At 33.7% G+C, this 20734-nt stretch overlaps 2 protein-coding genes across 2 annotated transcripts; both read right to left on the reverse strand.

The window, feature by feature from the left end:
* Positions 1-8642: 8642 nt before the first annotated feature.
* On the reverse strand, positions 8643-15307 carry LOC135128208 (zinc finger protein 664-like). The gene is made up of 7 exons (XM_064055102.1): positions 15234-15307; positions 14517-15189; positions 12331-12523; positions 12227-12278; positions 12065-12153; positions 8953-9053; positions 8643-8720 (listed from the first exon to the last, which is right to left on the reverse strand). Exons 1-7 carry the CDS (start codon positions 15305-15307, stop codon positions 8643-8645), a joined length of 1260 nt encoding a protein of 419 aa, XP_063911172.1.
* An 858-nt stretch (positions 15308-16165) lies between these two features.
* LOC135128209 (zinc finger protein 468-like) lies at positions 16166-20718 on the reverse strand. The gene is made up of 2 exons (XM_064055104.1): positions 20693-20718; positions 16166-16766 (listed from the first exon to the last, which is right to left on the reverse strand). The coding sequence occupies exons 1-2, from the start codon at positions 20716-20718 to the stop codon at positions 16166-16168; spliced, it is 627 nt and encodes a 208-aa protein (XP_063911174.1).
* Between the last annotated feature and the right edge of the window lie 16 nt (positions 20719-20734).

Here is a 20734-nt window from a genome sequence, read left to right on the forward strand (position 1 = left end):
ATTTTAATTGAACGTAAATTTCATGCTCTGCAGTTTTAACCTCACATAATATTTAATTCGCACGAGTTTATTTCACTCCAGATCTATTGTTTTTAGAAATTTTTGCTAGTTTTTGTTTTATAAATATTTTGTTGATAACTGTGTCTATCGTATAAATTATGTTATGTCCAATTTCAATCTCACATAAGAATTATTTGTTGTTTAAAATTTCACAAGATTGTATGGCGAATTTAAATGTTGTTTATTGCTCTTTGAAGCTTGAACACTTGTTCAGTTGTTGTTAGTACCAGAGTGATAAGAGATTGAACATTTAAAATGGAATTGAGATTAAATAACACCGAAACACGTAGTAGAAGTGGCGGGGGCGGCTCCTAGCGGGGCTAGCGGAATGTATCGCGCCATCTGCACAAGGGTTGCAGGCTTTAAATAGATTCAGTAGGAACGGTCTGGACGGCGTGTTCGTCATGGAGATGTCCGGTGCGGTAGGCTTGCCGATAGATAGAATAACCGTCGCGGGGGAAACCAACCCGGACCGGGAGCCCCAAACTCCGCTTGTGCTACAACGCCCCAGGGGTACTTTTGTTGTGTTCCTGTTAACTGCCGTAACTTTAAATTTTACGCCACACGCCCGTAATAACTTGTGTATTTGCATCCAGTTACTTGAATTCAGATTTTGCTTTGTTTTTATTAAATTTGTGATGTTCAAAAATTTGCATTGATTCAAAACATAAACGTAGGGTTTTTGTACTTGTTTGGTTTTCATATGTGTATGTCGGTCAATTCGCGAGTGTCTTTTCTTTCATATTTTGAAGGTGTTTCATTTGAAATGTAATATGTCCGTGAATATGCGATAGGGGGTTTTTGGGGGTGAAAATTTTGTCTATTATTTCTTGCGCTCTTGACTCACACGCAGTGTATGCTCACTTGTATGAAAGAACGTCTTCCCGCCACTTTTCAAAAAAAAATACGTTTAAATAAATTAATTACTAAAAAAAGTAATTAAGGGTTTATTTTAAGTTAAGATAAACAAACGCAGTAATATGGAAACATGAAATTTATGTTTAGAATAATTAGGCAGGTCAAACGAGTTTATGATGCTCGACTTTGATTGTGCTAGTCTTCTCGTCCGAACACTCTTTTTCATCTAGCTACGTAGTAACACCACGTACTCGTTTCCACGCACAATTTTTTAAGCGATCACATCCTCTAAACAGCAATGTCATCTCCTATTTGTCAACAGAAGTCGCCCCAACCCACCAGTTGTCATATACTGTGCGTGGAGTACGTAGCTTTACCGCCTAGTTAGCTAAAGAAATGAATTAAAATAAACCAAATGTTCTTTTTTTATTACTAAATTATTAAAAATGTTATTACATGTTGGAAGCAGTTCTTGTAAAATCATATAAACTTATTTTAGGAAGAAAGAAAGAAAAACAAAACACAAATATTTTCAATAGTTCACTGAATTAAGAATGATTGAATTAAAGTACTTAATACCTAGTTAAAATAGTCCATTAACGGTCGATCTCACAACAAAAACTAAAGATGCTAAAAACTCATCTGATATTATAAATAACACGTTATGTCGGTGGCCTACATACATGTCTTTGCAAGTTACACTTTTGAATACACTGTTTGTTACAAAGTTCACATTTATATGGTTTCTCCCCCGTGTGCCACATCATGTGTCTTTTCACTTTACTCGAAGAGCTGAAACGTACACCACAAACGCGGCATTTGTATTCTCGGTAATTTTCGTGGACTGCCAACAAATGTTTCTTCAAACCTCTGCTACCACTGCTGCCACGAATTTGTTTTCCACATATGTGACACAAAAATTGGTTCGTACTTTGATGAATGTTTAAATGACGTTTTAAATACAGCCAACGCGGGAAGATTTTTCCACATATGTCACAAATGTGTGTACCGCTATTAAGACTTTTACACGTTTCTAAATGGGAGGCAAACTCCTGTTTCAACTTGAATTTCTTATCACAAAAACGACAGGTCTTAGGGAAATTAAATTTCTCACTTTGCGTCGAATTTTCGGGGACGCATAACTGAATGTCCTCACCGTCAGTGCCATGAGAATTCACTTTAGTTTTTTTTGCAGTTTCAGTAGAATCAAGTGAACTTTGCGACAAATTTAAATCCACATTGTTACATATTTCTGGTTTAGTAGGTAAACCTTTTTCATGTTTCTTTTGACATGTCTCAGAATGAGAAACGAATCGTTTTTCTGATTTGAACTTCTTGTTACATTGCCCGCAGGTATGCATTTTTTCTTTAGACGTCTTACATTTTTTAATATTTTTAGTTGGAACACAATCTTTGTTGTAAGATGGAGGATTATGAACCAAAGTAATCGCTCCATTATTAACTTCATTGATAGGTATAACATTTGTTATTCTTGTCGCGTTAGTAGAATCAAGGGAAGCATGTGACAAAGGTGAAGAATTTAAGCCGTCTGTGGAAACAACACCATCTCCTTTTGTAGATTCCTCAAAATCAAGTGGATCTTGTCTCATCTTTAAATCTTCAATCCCAAAATGGAGATCAAATTTTTCTTCCGAACTATACTTCTTCTCATGCAACTCAGAGAAATTAAAAAGAGGATCAGAGGTTTCGTGTTCCTTGTAGATATCTTCAGTGACATCAGTATCTTCGTTGAAAGACAGAGGATCGCATCCAGCAGGAGGCATTACGTTGCTAGCGCTTTGAGAATTGACTTCTCTGATGTACACAGCATTAGTTATCTTTGTAAATTTAGTAGAATCAAGTGGTTCTTTTGACATCTCCAAATTATGACCATTTCTGCCATAAACACGTAAACGTTTCTGGGAATTATCTGTGTCCTTATATCTCTTGGAAATTTTCGAGTTTTCAAAACCTGAACTCAACTGTTCTATTTCTGTGGAGAAATTACCTAGATCTTTAGTGGTTTCATCGCCTTCTGTATGATTCTCTCCATCTATATGTGTGTTATTATGTTTACCATGCCGCACATTTAAGTGGTTCACATATCTCATGCAACTTTTTGCAGAAAAGTCGCAAATCTGACAATGAAAAATCTTTAAGTTTCTATGCTTAAATAACAAGTGTCCAAGCAGCCTAACTTTGTGACATATAATTCCGCAGTAATTGCATTTAATAGATTTACAGGTTGTACGATGGGACTGATACTTATTTTCATTTGAGAAACTTTGCTCACAGAGACAAGTCAGTGAGTCGCCCCTGTAAACAAACACCGAATGAACACAGATAATAATGTTTATAACATTAATACTAACCTATTGTTTTCCACTACTGGCACTTTTTGTCTCACTATTACAATATGTCGCGTTGAACTATGCTGTTTTTTGTGAAATATGACCTGATTCACATCCTGCAAAATTTCTTTACATAAAGTGCAGTGATACTCCGTGGTAGGACCATTGAGGACTAAATAAATCTTGAGATTCCTGAAAAAAAAGTTATTTTAGTTATGTGATGCAAGTCGTAATCCATAATGCTGTCTAATTTTTTTGTCCATTTGTCTATGTTTTAGATACCTACTTGTGATTTATACATCTACCTTGTTTTTGTTTAAAACAGACATCTATCTTTTATTTTCACTTATAGGGTTATAATACAAGTTTGTAATTTTTCGAAGAAGCTGTATTTGTTTGACTACTTCAGGGACGAGGAAGGTTTTGTATAAATAACCTTAGACCAATTATTTATTCTTGATTTTTATCTATAACAGAGGAAGAAAATTACGCCTTCTGGGGAATAAGGAATTCTTGTAATTTTTGGAGGTACTACTAATTTATGGAAGATACGTATTTTTCACATGTTTAAAACGTCCTTATAAAACTTCGATTTTTCAAAAACAGTTGTTAGATAACCATTATGTAGCAATTTGCAAACTGACCACATTATACTATCTACTAAAAACAGTAATTAAGAGTTTATTCTGTGTTTATTTTAAGTTAAGATAAACGACGCAGTGATATGGAAACATGAAATTTATGTTTAGAATAATTAGACAGGTCAAACGATTCTATGCTGCTCGACTTTGATTGTGCTAGTCTTCTCGTCCGAACACTCTGTTTCCAGCTAAGTAGTACCGCCACGTACTCGTTTCCACGCACAATTTTTTAAGCGATCACATCCTCTGAACAACAATGTTATCTCCTATTTGTTAACAGAAGTCGCCCCAACCTACCACTTGTCATATCCTGCGCGTGGAAACGAGTACGTAGCGTTACTACCTAGTTACATAAAAAAAGAGTGTTTGGACGAGAACACGAGGAATAATAAGTATTTTTAACCTTTAAATAGGCTAGGAATACTATGTTAACATTCACGGCGCAATGAATTTTTAAAATAAACCAGATGCTCTTCGTCTCTTTTTTTTTTATTACTAAATTACTAAAAATGTTATTACATAGTGGAAGCAGTTCATATAATCATATAAACTTATATTACAAGAAAGAAAAGCAAAAGACAAATATTTTAAGTAGTTCACTTGATTAAGAATGTTTCAATTAAAGTACTTAACACCTAATTAAAATAACCCAATAATGGTCGATCTCGCAACAAAATCTAAATATGCTAAAAACTTATCTAATATTATAAATAACACGTTATGTCGGCGGCCTACATACATGTCTTTGCAAGTTACACCTTTGAATGCACTGTTTATTACAAAGTTCACATTTATATGGTTTCTCCCCCGTGTGCCACATCATGTGTCTTTTCAGTTTACCCGACGAGCTGAAACGTACACCACAAACGCAGCATCTGTATCCTCGGTAATTTTCGTGGACTGCCAACAAATGTTTCTTCAAACCTCTGGTGCCACGAACTTTGTTTCCACATATATGACACAACAATTGGTTCGTACCTTGATGGATTTTTAAATGACGTCTTAAATACAGCCAACGCGGGAAGGTTTTTCCACATATGTCACAAATGTGTGTACCGCTGTTAAGTCTTTTACAATTTTCTAAATGGGAAGCAAACCCCTCTTTCAACTTGAATTTCTTAGAACAGAAACGGCAGGCCTTAGGGGAACTAAATTTCTCATTTTGCTTCGAATTTTTGGCGACGCATAACTGAAGATCCTCACTGTCACTGCGATGAGAATTGACTTCAGTTTTTTTTGCAGTTTCAGTAGAATCAAGTGAATTTTGCGGCTTATTTGAATCCACATTCCTACATCTTTCTGGTTTACTAGATACACCTTTTTCATGTTGCTTTTGACATGTCTTGAAATGAGAATCGAATCTCTTTTCTGATTTGAACTGCTTGTTACATTGACCGCAGACATGCATTTTTTGTTTAGATGTCTTAGATTTTTTAATATTTTTAATTGCAACAAGATTCTTGTTGTAAGACGGATGATTATCTACCAGAGAAATCGCTATGTCATCACTGACATTATTGACTTCATTGATAGGTATAACATTTGTTATTTTTGTCGCGTTAGTAGGATCAAGCGAAGCGTGTGACAAGGGTGAAGAATTTGAGCCGTCTGCAGAAACCACACCATCTCTTTTTGTAGATTCTTCAAAATCAAGTGGATCTTGTTTAATATCTAAATCTTCAATCTCAGAATGGAGATCAAATTTTTCTTCCGAACTGTATTCCTTCTCATGCAACTCAGAAAAATTAAAAGGAGGATCAGAGGTTTCGTGTTCCTTCGACTTCTCGCTGCTGATATCTTTATTGACATCAGTACCTTCGTTGAAAGACAGAGGATCGCATCCAGCAGGAGTCATTACGTTGCTAGCGCTTTGAGAATTGGCTTCTCTGATGTACACAGCATTAGTTGATTTTGTGCATTTAGTAGAATCAAGGGACTCTTTTGACATCTTCAAATTATTATCATTTCTGCTATAAATACGTAAACATTTCTGGGAGTTTTTTGTGTCCTTATACCTCTTGGATACTTTTGAGTTTTCAAAAGATAAACTCAACTGTTCTATTTCTGTGGAGAAATTATCTACCTCTTTATTGATTTTATCACCTTCTGTATGATTTTCACTCCCTATTTGAGTGTTATTATGTTTCACATGCCGCACATTTAAGTGATTCACATATCTCATGCAACTATTTGCAGAATAGTCGCATAGGTGACAATGAAAAATCTTTATGTTTCTATGCTTGAATAACATGTGTCCAAGTAGCTCAACTTTGTGACATATAATTCCGCAATAATAGCATTTAATAGATTTACAGGATGTACGATGGGACCGATATTTGTTTTCATTTGAGAAACTTTGGGCACAGAGACAAGTCAGTGAGTCGTCCCTGTAAACAAACACCGAATGAACACAGATAATAATATTAAAAACATTAATACTAACGTATTGTTTCGTACTGCTGCCGGTTTATGTCTCACTATTACAATATGTCGCGTTGAACTATGCTGCTTTTTGTGAAATATGACCTGATTCACATCCTGAAAAATTCTTGCACATAAAGTGCAGTGATACTCTGTGGTAGGACCATTGAGGACTACATAAATCTTGAGATTCCTGAAAAAAAAATGTTTTAGTTATGTGATGCACGTCGTAATCCATAATGCTGTTTAATTTTTTGTGAATGTGCCTATGTTTTAGACACGTACTTGTGATTTATGAATCTGCCTTGTTTTGGGTATATAAGAAACACTACTCAAAAGAGCCTATCTAACACAATTCTTGAGTATCGAAACCGTTAGTAATACCTGTTATTTTTTCCGAACGATGTAAAATCGATATTTTTAGTTTCACAGTTTTCTATATTCACAACGTAGATACCTCGAGTATTTTCCGATAAGTACAAAATTAAAACAAAAATAAAAAATAATGTTAATTTTTCATCTGTTGGATTTATTTATTCGAAAAGTAATTTTGACACTGTCTAATAGAATTTCGTTACTTTTGTAACTACTCATTCATTACATAATCTTAGGAGACATAATAGTTAACTAATTGGTGCATGGGTAACATTTTAGAAAGTATGACACAAATCTTTAAAAAAATAATTTCAAGAAATTATGTACATTTAAATGAGATTACTAGAGCAATATATTATTGTGGGTATATTATATAAAGTTGAAATAGCAGTTTTGTTTTTTAATCCAGAAAAAATATTTCATCATTTTCTGAACCAAAACAGACTACTTTGGCGGCTTACAGACATGTCTCTCCAAATTACACTTTTGTATACACTGTTTGTTGCAAAATTGACACTTATATGGTTTCTGTCCTGTGTGCCACATCACATGCCTCTTCAGTTGAAAAGATGTCTTAAAATTCATTTCGCAAATGTGACATTTGTAGCGTCTATGATTAGAATGGACTATCAGTAAATGTCTCTTCAAATACAAGTTGGTCGTGAATCGTTTCCCACATTTATAACACAAAAAATTTCTCACACCTTGATGTATTTTAAGGTGACGTGTCAAATATATCCAGCGCGTAAATATTTTTCCACACGTGTAACAAATACAAGTGACGTTATTTTTTTTCTTGGCGTTTTTAGGCATCGGTAAATCAGAATCAAGTTTGTCAACTTCTTCCAAATTTTCGTTGTGGATGTTATCAAGAGCAAGAGTGTCATTTTTGCTGCAGGACGACGAATCATTTCCAGGATTAATTGCTGTATTATTAATGTTATTAGTGGCTTCATCGGTAGTTTGTATACATTTAGAATGGGCTGAAGTATCTTCTAACAAATCTAAGTGTTCATTACTAGTATTTCTCTGAAAAGTATTCGGATATTTCTGATTCTTTTTATACTTTTTGAATACTTTTTTGGTAGGAAAAGTCCAACTCAGTTGCTCTATTTCTGTGGAGAAAACGTCTACGTCGTTCCTTGTTTCATTACTTTGTGAACATTCATTATCTTCGGAACATTTGAAGACATTATTATGTTTTTCATGTCGTAGATTTAAATGGTTCACATATTTCATAGAACTGTTCACAGTATAGCCACACAAGTGGCACTTAAAAGTCTTAATCTCTTTATGCTTAAACAGCATGTGTCCATACATATCGTATTCGTTACATGTAATTCCGCAATACTGGCACATGATAGATTCGCACGAAGACCGATGCTCGTGATATTCATTGTCTGTTGCGAATTGTTGTCCACACAGACATGAAAGTGATTTTTGGTTTTTCTCATCTTGATCATTCTCACTTCCGCTGTAAAAAAGAAAATATGTAGAGAGAATAATATGCAGAGTACTAACACCTACGCGTTATTTACAGTTGCTACTACTTTTGCTTTCACTATCACAACATATCGCGCTGAATGGTGTACTTTTCTGTGATACAGAACTTGTCTTATATGGTGAAAAACGTCTTTACATAAGGTGCAGTAGTACTCCGTTGAACCGTCGTTGACCACCAGATAAAACTTGAGGCCCCTGAAAAAGAAGAAATTAATACAGCTGTACAACATATTCGTTGTGAAAACTAGTTTATTGCAAGGTTAATGTTTTTCATTTTAACAAAAATATAGGTACCTGTTCATTTTGCACACAATTATAGCGAAGCAAAAATTCGTTTGGTACCACCTGTATGTTCCGCTAAGCATGAATGATTTCCATTAAATTTGTTTTTTTTGTGAAAAGGGTCACTTTTATTAGAGTACCGGGGAGGGAACTAGACCGATGCACCTAACTGCTCGACACGGGATTCTGCTGACCAACCTTCATTTGTCAGTTCGTCTGCTCGACTGACCTAAGATAATTTAATTTTATTAAATTTGTTGGACGCATTTCCTGATGGATTTTAATTTGTGAAAATTAAAAATTTGCTGGAATTATCACATTTTACCATAATACTTATATCTACTTTTTAACAATATTTTATTTCGACAAATATTCTTTGTTTCAAGAGGGTCCCTCCTTTCCAGAATAATGGTCTTCAAATCGTTTCCAGCAAGCAATCAAGACTATCGAAAGACGGATACCTTTTTTTTCTCATGTGCTCCTGTCACGGACTCTTGCCTTGCGTCATCGTTCTCGGTGAACGTAATTTTCTGCTGCTGCGCTGCGGTGTCGTGGTCCCCTCCTTCATTCAAGATACAAACGAATCATAAATCTGGGTTCGGCTATGCAATACAGCAAGCCCGGTTATGGCTGGACCATGGAATCACGGACCGAAGTAAATAAAGTGCCCAACTACTAATTTAAAGAGCGGATTTATACGGAGATGTAATTATCAAAATGTGCGCATACGTAGGTATGCACAAAATTTCTTCGAAATATGCACAATTTTTGCTTTACCTTTTAACCTTTTTTACCCGGAAAGAAAGAACAATAAACTATAACCAAAAAACACGAGAAATATCTGTAACCTTATATATGTTATTACCTATAATAAGGTATACGTATTTTTACAAAAACATACATATTTTTTTTGCTGATACAATTCATATTTTGTATGAAGAAAAACTTCTTTCTACGTCAACAGATGTAATTGGTGTATACTTATAATGTCTGCACCTAATTCTATATTAATATCTAGTGATTCGCGACTTAAAATTAAACTGATGTGTTCTAGGAGTTTGTAACCGGTAGTTTTATTAATTACCTCATTTACTTTTTTATTTACAGAATCGTTCTTAGAATTTCGCTAAACGGAAATCATAAATAAATTTTGTTGTAAGTTGACTATGACAATAGCAGGCTTTATTTTGGATTTTATGAGTATTTTACGAAGAATCAGTTACGATTTTTTTTCAACTGACAAAGTAAAACATACATAAATGGGGATACAAGTCCTCAAACCGACAAAAGATGCAATGGATCGTCAAAATATGCAATAACTTATCTACGTCAATTAATTAAAAAAAATCGACGTAATAATGTGAATTGTCGAACTTTACATATAGTCACAAATGTAACGAACATAGAATGTATTTTAAATTGAGAAAATTATTATTAAGAAAACTGAAACATTCTTTATTAAAAAAACTAAAACATAAACATAAAATACATAGGTAATAAAAAAAGAGTGCGTCGACCCAGGGACGCACGGTTGGATTTTTAACTCTATGTTGTCAATTGATATAAATTAAACACGTATACGTAGCATTTGTATTTTTGACAAAATGATGGTTAATGATGATGATTGGGTTAATTGAAGTAAATATCCATGTATTGTCAATTGTTGTTTATTATAAAATATCCTTTTTTTATTTATTTATCATATAGAAATATCATAATTAATTATCATAATATTGCATAAAAAAATTTAAAGTACAATGTATAATTTACCAACTAAAGTAACAAATAAATATTTACAAATGCTAGCGCAGTATTTAAAACTTATTCGATTTAAAATACAAATTACCAGTGTTGAGGACAGATACTTTTAAAAGTGTCTAGATACAGATTGTTTTCGATTTTTTCGAAATGTATCTAGATACACATACCAGAAAACAGATACTTTTTGAAGCTTTGGCGAATAAAATAACTGAAAACATGTTTATGTATTTTTGTATGTATTGTTTAATGATTTTTTTAAAATTAACAACATTTCGAACGTATTGTCACCTAAATTATTTCTTCTTGGTGTCAGAATTTGGTTTCCGCTACTAAACACCCGTTTCACAGGTGCAGAAGAAGGGATTGTTGTATTAAATTTAAAAAATAAACATTTTACCGTAGCGTAGTTATTCAAGACTGAAAAATATTTGCTTTTTTCCTGCAAATAGGCCATCGCTTCGCTGTTTGATGTGCCACAAATTGTGCAATGTTTATTACGTACGCTTAAAAAGAATATTTTTTTTTTGTTTTTATTCCAACACTACAGTGTCCAAATTGTGTTTGAGTATATCTAACAATTATCTCCAGCATTAAAATTAATATTTCAAAAGAATACGGGAAATGATTATTCTGTGCTGAAGGTCTGTTGTCGGCAACCTGTCATAAATTATTATTCTTCAATATCGGCTCACAATGCTTTTATGACCATGTCCGGTAATCCCAGTGCGGCAGGTATATACATTTTAGGAAGAATTCCTGGTTCCGTTTAAAGCAAAATAAGTACAATTTCTTAGAAAGGTATTTAAACCCCTTATAGGATCAAAGGCTGCCTGGCAGGCCGGAATCACCAGAGTACAACTTTAAATTTTCAGATTTTTGTTGAAACTCATTTTATTTTAATCTCGTTTCACGATTTCCGAGAATATATCACGATAAATTATTCTACCGAGGGTTTAAAGATAATCGGCACATTCTAGGGCAAAACGGACCTGCCAAGCCCGCTTCGCGTTAGGTCAAACAATGAAAAAGTGAAGAAATGATCATGTGGCAACAGGAAAAGATGCTACATTTGTGTGAAAAATTAAGATATAAAACAGTAACAAATATGCGATTTATGCGAGAGAAATGTATGTATCGAACTTTCGATTAGTCGATTACAAGACTAATTTGTGCTAATTGAAAAAATTAATCATTATGTAACACGCAATTATTATTTTCTAAAAATAATAACATACCTTAAACAAATATTTTTACTATTAAAATTACTCTTATTTAATAACACAAGTACAACCAGCGGGCCTACCGGACCCGGGTTGCTCAGGTACACAAATAAAATGCATTTCCCCGACAAGCGTAAAACGCAGTGAATAGTGAATTGTGGTTTATGGTTTTTAAAATACCATCTTACCATGGCTTAGATTTATTACCCCTCAGGATTATATTTCAAGATGTATAAGTACTGAAGGCTACAATGCAGGAAATGATGGTATTTAAAATACGAAAATTTCCGTGACAGAACACTATTAGTGGACCTCTTACCTCTATTTTTGTTTATGTGACCAAAATCACCAACATGAAATATCAAAAATTACTACTAGTATAATACAACTAATAACTACTGAAAAAAAAGTGAAAGAAAGAAATGTATCTGTATCTGCGCCATTAATTTTGTATATAGATACAGATATTTTGTGCTTAAATTCGCTTTTATCTAGATATAGATACTAGATACCCAAAAATGTATCTAGATACTTTATTGAGATACAAGCATTTAGATACTACCCAACACTGCAAATTACTGTTCAAACATACCGTTATCGCCTTCGGTATCTTTATCCCTATCATTTAATTCCGTTATTAGTGGCCTATGGTGACTAAAATTAGTGATATAAATATCAATTCTTAAATGAGTAATAAAGCGTGTGAAAACGGCATCAGTTGTTGTACTTAAATCAGTCGTTGGAACAGTCAAACGAACACATTTTATTAAATAGTTGTAGCGCCCTCTCGATCACAATTACTACCGCTGCAAACAAGAGGCGCTGCTTGTCAACTCCTACGTATACTAATCGCCTCACCGCAATACACCTGGATGCAAGAATCATTCGTCAAGCAACTTCTGCACTTAGAGTTCCGAGAGTTATCTGTACACCACTTCTGCCCCCTGAAGTTCAGACCGGTCTCGGTGACCTCGACAGTGACACCGACACCGACACCAACACCGAGCCCGTAGCTCGAACCCGACATTTCCGCGCGCGAGGCATACTTGTTCTATAATACGAAAAGAAAGGAGTTAAAACTCCAATAACTAAACAGTCATCCTTTTTTTGACTAGAAGCCAAGTTCTAGAGAGATCATACTTTACTTTCAAGCAAAATTCACTCTTTATTAAATATTGTCCATAGTATTCCTAACGTCACCACGACTGGTTCATCATAGAAAAAACGAGCTCAGCATTTGCAGTACTAACTGAAATTTTTAAAGCAGCTTCGACTGTCTTAAAAAGATTAGGACAAAATAATTTTTTTAAAGTAACGTCAATTTTATCGATTCCACATTCCAAATCCTTTAGAGCAGAAAGAGTTTCATTGAAATTCAATTTCATTACACAAACTAACTAAATTTTCAACATCAGAAAATAGTTGTTCTGACAGAGCTCTAAATTGATTCAGTGTTAAAGATTAAGTATATCACAATTTTTAAACGGGGAGTTTCAAAATTGTACCAGTCTTTCATATATTGTAGAGCACAAAATTCATGTTCACAGCCTTTTTTCCATAAGAACTTAGATTATGCAAAACTTCATTTGTTTTAAGACCAAAAAACATATCTTGGTTTCTTCGCTGTTCTTTAGAAGACCATTAAACTGTCAAGTTGAGAACCAATAATATCTCTTAGTAGCTTTAACCTCGGTATATTCTTATGAAAAATGTTCATGAAGTAGTATATAAAATACAAGTACATAATATTCCTGTTGTGTTAACTCACTTGAGAGATCATTGGTTAATTCGTTCCCTTGACTTTTAAGAAAAACCCATCTGTATAAAATATTCTATCCAAACATTCATAGGTACATTAATAACTATTGGCACATGTCTTAATTTTTTTTCATAATTTAATTCTACATTGTCAAAACATTCTTTAAGATTTTCTGTTGTCTTTGCAGTTATAGAAAATTCGCCACAGATTTTTAGAATTAAATTTTTTACATGAAACTTTAGCAGTTTACATGCACGCGTATTTGGCACAGTTATGCAAAATATAGCTATGACAATTTCTTTTGTGACTTCTTTACAGCCCAATAAACAATCATATTAGACAAATTAAGTTTTTTCAAATTCAAAATATCGTAAAATACTGTTACGAAATAAACCCATACGCCGCCCCGGTACGACGCCTATGGGTTTTCTAGTATGTGCGACGATGATGGGTGACTAATCTCCCTGGAAGCGGAAGTCGCGTTTAGTCAAATCCATTCCAGTCGGAATTATTCTCTACATAATCGCTGTATTCTCGTGCAGTTTCGAATTACCGCGAGATAAATTTTTGAGTTTTACCCACGCCGATTTTTATACCCGTCCAACGTAACAATATACTGGTATATGTATATTATAAGTACATTCATTAGGTTCTTCAATCAACTGATTTCCATGTTAAACCATCCTTCATATAAGAATAAAACAGCCCAATGTGAAAAAATGTTCTACCTTACTGGAAGACTGACACCCATCATACAACTTCAAGACTTCTAGCGAAATAGGAAACCATAGAATAGAATAGAAAAGAAAGGATATGAAGCTTCATTAGGGACGGAGCGACTTCCTTTCCCCCTCCCTAACTAGGAATCTGAGAATCTTTTAATAAATAAAAGTCTCAATGGGGGTAGACAATGGTTAGTCATCAAGTTGTTTAAGAAAAAAAAATAAACCATTAATCTATGCTTCCGTATTTAATCTTCGAAGTCTGAAGAGGAGAAACCATCTCTGAATAAAAAACAAAACTTTTTTTTTAATTTATTATGGTTCAAACTTTACAAAGATGAAAATATAAAACAAAATGAACAATGGTTAAAAGTAGAAGGTACTTACTAACACAATAATGAAAATGCTTTATTTAAATTTTTCCTGTCTTAATAGTTTACATATTTTTTGTAATTTACAAAAAAGAAGAAAAAAAACAAATCGGAGATTTTTCGAGATTATGATTTGACCATACACCTATGATTTTTTAAAATAGTCTTAGTAATAAACCCCTTGTTACAAACATCGCAACTGTATGGCTTTTCTCCCGTATGAACCCGCATATGAATAACTAAACTGGTACGTTGCGTAAAAGACTTCTCGCATAAACTACATTTATACGGTTTTTTCTTGGTATGAACCCGAACGTGTACTTTTAATGCATCGGCCCTAACAAAACCCTTCCCGCAAACGTGACAAACGTATCGTTTTTCCCCAGAATGTACCATTTTATGCTGAACTAAACCATTTTTTGAAGTCAAAGCTTTACCACAAGTATCACAAATCCACGCATCACCTTCATGTCTCCTCAAATGCTTCTTATACTGATACGGCGAACAGAAAAGTTTAAGGCAGTGTTCACACTTGTACACAAGTTGAACATGATCAGGATCGTGCTTCTTCATGTGCATTTTGTAACTACCGTGACATTTAAATTTTTTTTTACACACCTCACAAACAAAACGTACACCTTCATGTTCAACTTTACGGTGAAGTTCTAGTTTAGCTTTCGCAACGAAGCCTTGATCACAGATATCACATTTGTGTGGGAACTGTTTACTGTGTAGCCAAATAATGTGTTTGGCAAGATCAGGTTTGGAAAAAAATGCAGAACTGCATGATTGGCAGTGGAAATTCCGCTCGTTGCTATGTGAAGCAATGTGTTTCTTTAATTCAAATGAGTAAAAATAAGATTTGCTGCACAAATGACATTTGTGATTTTTCCCTCCATGGCGAATTACATGGTGTCGCCATTTTTGTCGGGTGTCGAAAGATTGTTGGCAGATTTTACAAAAACGGGGGAATCCTGTCCCATCGTTGCAAAAAATCCACCTGAAAGAAGTTCATATTAATATAAATGATCTAAAAATTAACTACTCTAATAGTGTTGTTTGATACACTGCGTTTACTGAACAGATGGAATTGTAAAAGTGCGGGATTTTTATATGTGCTACACGAAGAACCATACAATTTTAGTCTTATCATTTTTTTTACTTACCCTACTAAATAATAATAATAATAATTAATGAGATATCGACAATTGCGATCTTAGTTACTCACCCTGCATATTTTTGAACTAGCTTTACAAAAGAAATTACTGTCAGTTTAGTTTTCGTTCCATGTACCTTCAAGTCTTTAGTTTTTCTTTTTTGAACCGGTATGGTCATACGAAATCTCCAATAGTAGACTCCAATAGGATAAGATAGGACGACAAATGAGCTGAAAAGTTTCATAATTTTTTTTGTAACTATTTGCTTAAGAGCAACATTAGCAAATTATAATAATCTAAGCAATTCGTAACTAAAATTTTAAAACAAACCTGAAATTTAATAAATAAAATCGACCAAAGAATAAAATATGGAGAAAGTTTACAACAATATAAATTAAAGTTCAGTCAAAGTATGTATCTCCTGAGTAGATAATATAAAAAAATATATACACATAAACAAGTCATCGCAATGGTCAATGATCAAAAAATGTTCACATATTAGGTCAAAAATACCTACTAACATCTGACTAAAAAACAAAACTAGTTGAAAAAGATTTATTATGTACCAAACTTTACATTGACCAAAAGATAAAACAAAACAATAGTTTAAAGAGGAACTTACTAACACAATAATGAAAGTGGATAACGTAAACTTTTCCTATTACAAAAAAACACATTGGGGCATCATGATTTAACCATACACCCATGATTTCTTAAAACAGTCTTAGTAACAAATCCTTTGTTACAAACATTGCATTTGTACGGTTTTTCCCCCGTATGAAACCTCATATGAATAACTAAACTGCCGCGCTGTGTATAAAATTTACCGCATAAATTACACTTATACGGTTTTTCCTTGGTATGAACTCGAACATGCATTTGTAATCCACCCGTGCTTGAAAAAGCCTTCCCGCAAACGTGACAAACGTAGCGTCTTACCCCAGAATGTACTCTTTTATGCTTAAGTAAACCATTATTTGACTTCAAAGCTTTACCGCAAATATCACAAATCCATGCAGGAGCTTCATGTCTCTTCAAGTGCTTTTTATACGCATACGGCGAAGAGAAAAGTTTAAGGCATTTTTCACACTTGTCCACAGTTTCAATATGATCAGGATCGTGCTTCTTCGTATGCCTTTTGTAATTACTGTGGCTCTTAAAAATCTTCTGACACACCTCACAAACAAAACGCAGACCTTCATGTTCAACTTTACGGTGGAGTTCTAGTTTACCTTCAGCAATGAAACCTCGGTCGCAGACGTCACATTTGAATGGGAACTTTTTACTGTGTGTGTAAATAGTGTGTATGTCAAGATGAGATTTTGAAAAAAATGCAGAATTGCATAAAGGGCAGGGAAAATTGCGCTCTTGGCTGTGGGTAGCAATGTGTTTCTTTAATACAGCTGAGCGAAAATAAGATTTCTTGCATAAATGACATTGGAGTTTTCTCTCTCCATGGCGAGCTATATGGTGTCGCCATTTTTGTAGAGTGTTGAAAGACTGTTGGCATATTTTACAAAAATGGGGAGGGTCTTTCTCATCGTTGCACCTGAAAGAAATTCATATTAATGTAACCTGTTGTTACGACGATCAGTGATTAAAAATCGGCGTGGGTAAAACTCAACAATTTATTTCTTAATAATTCAAATTTACACGACTGATTACACAGCGTTTATGTACAAAATAATTCCGTCATAACTTGACTGGACTCGACTCGTTAACTGAATAATAATCGTTCCCGACAGTGACCTTTATTTAAACCCATACTTCCTTCTAGATGTGCCGCGATCCAGGTTTTTTTTTAGCTTTTCATCTGCTGTTATTCGCTAATCTCACGCCATTCTCAAGAGACCTGTGTAACTACTCATCATTTATCCATTCGTCACTTGAAAAGTGACCTATGCCACAAGTTTGGACTAAAATTTATATCATTAACTAGTGATCACAAAAACAGAATCCCTCTTCTTTTCCTATGAGATTCTAAAGAGTGTAACACAAATCTGTTCGCAAGTTTTCCCTGCGCAAAACCACGTATTGGATCATCTAAACGATATTCAAGACATTTAAGGAAGCATCTTTTTATTTTCGCAACAAATAAAGGGTTGTCTCGTTATTTGAAAAACGCTTTGACGTGTCCCGTCAGTTTTAGGATAGTATTATCAATATGCTTATTAAATGTCAATGATTTATCAAAAGTCACCTCAAGATCATCAACAAACACTGGTCTTTCAATCACATGCAATCCAACTCTATATCTACAATTAGGTCCAGTTTTTTCTTAGAAAAGCTCATTATACGATATTTTCGTCCATTGATTTGCATGTTATTGTCAGAACACCACTGAAAAACTTTTGTATGTATTTCGCTGAATAGTTGTAAATCGTCAACATCGATCCCTGTGTCGGCGTCACTTATAAATATATTAAGGAATAGGGGCCCCAAGAGAGACCCTTGAGGAATGCCAGATTTTTGATGATAGTAGTTTTAAGTATGACGACAGCATTTAACGTACTGAAAGCGATTTGATAGATAATAGGCGTGGTATATTTTTCTGGAAGCAAGCAAAGAACAAGTTAAGAAAATAAAATTCAAGCTTTTCCAGAAACTAATTTTTTCGTTAAAATTTTGGCGCACGTTTTGTAAAATTAGTTTTTTGTAGAAAATTCTTAAGAATCCTGAAGTAAATGTTTTTTTTCCAATATGTGTTTTCCCGGTGCCTGATCTAAATTTACTCTAAATATTAAAGTTGTAAGAATTTGAGTGTTAATAGGTTATTCTTTTCCGAAATTTTCACGAATCTGTAACTATTTCATCATGTCCCTCCAGATAAGAAAGGAAGTGTTTAGTAATTCTTTGAAACATCAGGGTATTATGTGAAGAAATATATAATTCTTTCTGAAATATAAATATTGTTGTAGCAATTTCTTAAGAATCTTGAGGTAAAAGAAGTAGAATTTGTACAAACTTCTGTGTAAAAGGACTTGCAAGAAATTACAGGGTCAATTGACTTATTCCAGACTAATTTAAAGAGCATAAAAAAATTAGTATAAAATCTGTTCTTCGTTTATTTGAAGAGATATAGTGAAAATACGCACAGATTTGCGATCCTGAGAAAGTTTTAAATAGAATTGGTTAGTTTCTGAACGAATTTGAAAAACCTAATTTTTGTATAAAACTGATAAATTGATTTTAAATCAAATTTTTTCAAACATACATAAATTACTGCATGAAATTATGCACTTCGGAATAAATATTTCACAAATATTTTTAGTCTGCAAAAAAATGCTGGATCCGATTGTATAACAATTAATTTTATTCTGATTAAAATAATAGAGCAAACAGACAATTTTTTTGCTTAATTTCACTTTAGAAACTCGGGTTAGTATTTTGGTGAAAAATGTCACCCATTATTTGCTCATTTTTATCATTTTTATGCCTGATCCACCACAATACTTCCCACAAAACAGAAAAAAAGTGCTTTACATCGTTTTCAAACGTCTTTAACTTAGATTTTTTCTGGAAACTCTTCTGGAAGCAAGCAGAAGAACAAACCAACAAGATATAATTCAAGCTTCACCAGAAAATTATTGTTACATTTGAATTATTTCAGCACACCATATGTAAAATTTAAAAACTGCAATCGGATTATCATTTTGATAAACTATGGTGTTCATTGTTTCGTAATTTTTACCTTTTTCTGACTAGATCCACCACAACACTCCCCACAAAAAAGTAAAAAATGTGCTTAACATAATTTTCAAGTGTCGTTAGAGTGCTGTTATTTTGAATACAATTCAAGCTTTCCCAAAAAAACAGCTTTAAAATTAGCATAAGATTTGTCTTTCCATTATTTGAAGGGATATGACAAAAGTGGCCTATTTTTAGATTAATCTGACAAACTATTTTTTTTACAAAAATGGTGGAGACGGTTTAAAATTAATTTTCAAACCTCATTATTTCAAAAATTTTAATAAACTTCTGGATGAAACAGTCATTTACTAGATGAAAATAGTAAAGAAAATCCAATTTTTCAAACAGGTACTCTAAATAAAATTGGTGCAGATGACTAGATGAGAAACACATTTTAAATTTCACGTTTTATGATCTAATCTGTCAGAACCTTGTTCCAAATCAATATAATGAATGTCTATTTGAATGGATGTACAAAGCTGATTATCAGTGAGTCAGATATCAAGGGATTTACTAATTCTTGCGAGTATAATTGAATCAAAAACTTTAGAAAAATTAATGACACCAGAAATAGGCCGGTAATTTTCCTCATATTCTGCGCGCCAATTTTAGCACTTTAGGAAAGTCCACTCTAACGGTCCGAGAGGAAATTAGAAATCGGCATTAAAACGACACTAATGAAACGGTATTGTAACCGAAAATACTGATATCAATATCTTCTATCAAAAAACGTTTGAAAGTTAGGCAGGGCCCTCTGGTAGACAGTTGGTACATTACATAATCTACCTTTATCACAATACGACACATACGACAGCCCGAGAGATCGATGCGCGTTCTGGCGGACAAAACGCCAACTGTCACAAGCGGGATTAATTCATGTGGAAGTTCATTTGGTTCATTATTCGAAGACAACAAATTACAGTAAATTCACTTCTTGCTGAGTTATTGGCCATTTATTGTGTCAAAATACGTATTTGACTCTCTTCTCTACCATAGCTGAAGAAAAACGCTCCAAGTGTAACAACTATTGCGACGTGCCGCATTGTAAAAGTTACTATTCTGGAAATATTTTTTTGCACCACTTTCCAAGTCCAACAAAATACTGCGGCAAAAGGATTCACGCTTTAAAAATAGGCAAAGAAGTATCTCCATCCATGACGGTGTGTAGCAAACACTTTATCTCTGAAGATTTTTTCTTTAACAGAGGTGAGTTTAATCTCTCCATAACAGTTTGCATAACCTTAATTTGTCTCTTTAAAACTTTATAGCGTGTGCTATAAAGAAACACAAATTTAAAAAAACTACAATTCTCAGTGTTAATTTACCAGAAGCAACATATCCATAACCTCAAAAGAAACAAACACAAAACGCCCGGAAATGAAACTCAAACGAAATAAACTTACATTTTCAATCTAGACACAAACCAAAAAACACAAAATGTTCCGAAACGAACAAAATAAACTTTACAAAATGATAAAAAACACTAAACAATCGCAACACAAGCACTGAATGGGAGCTCACTTGTTTATCCCGTTTACATCATCCATGTTGGTTTTTCGCAAC

This window comes from Zophobas morio, unplaced genomic scaffold (assembly GCF_036711695.1).
Source record: "Zophobas morio isolate AGI-343-1 ecotype UQ-CSIRO unplaced genomic scaffold, CSIRO_AGI_Zmor_V1 ptg000012l, whole genome shotgun sequence".
NCBI lineage: Eukaryota > Metazoa > Arthropoda > Insecta > Coleoptera > Tenebrionidae > Zophobas > Zophobas morio.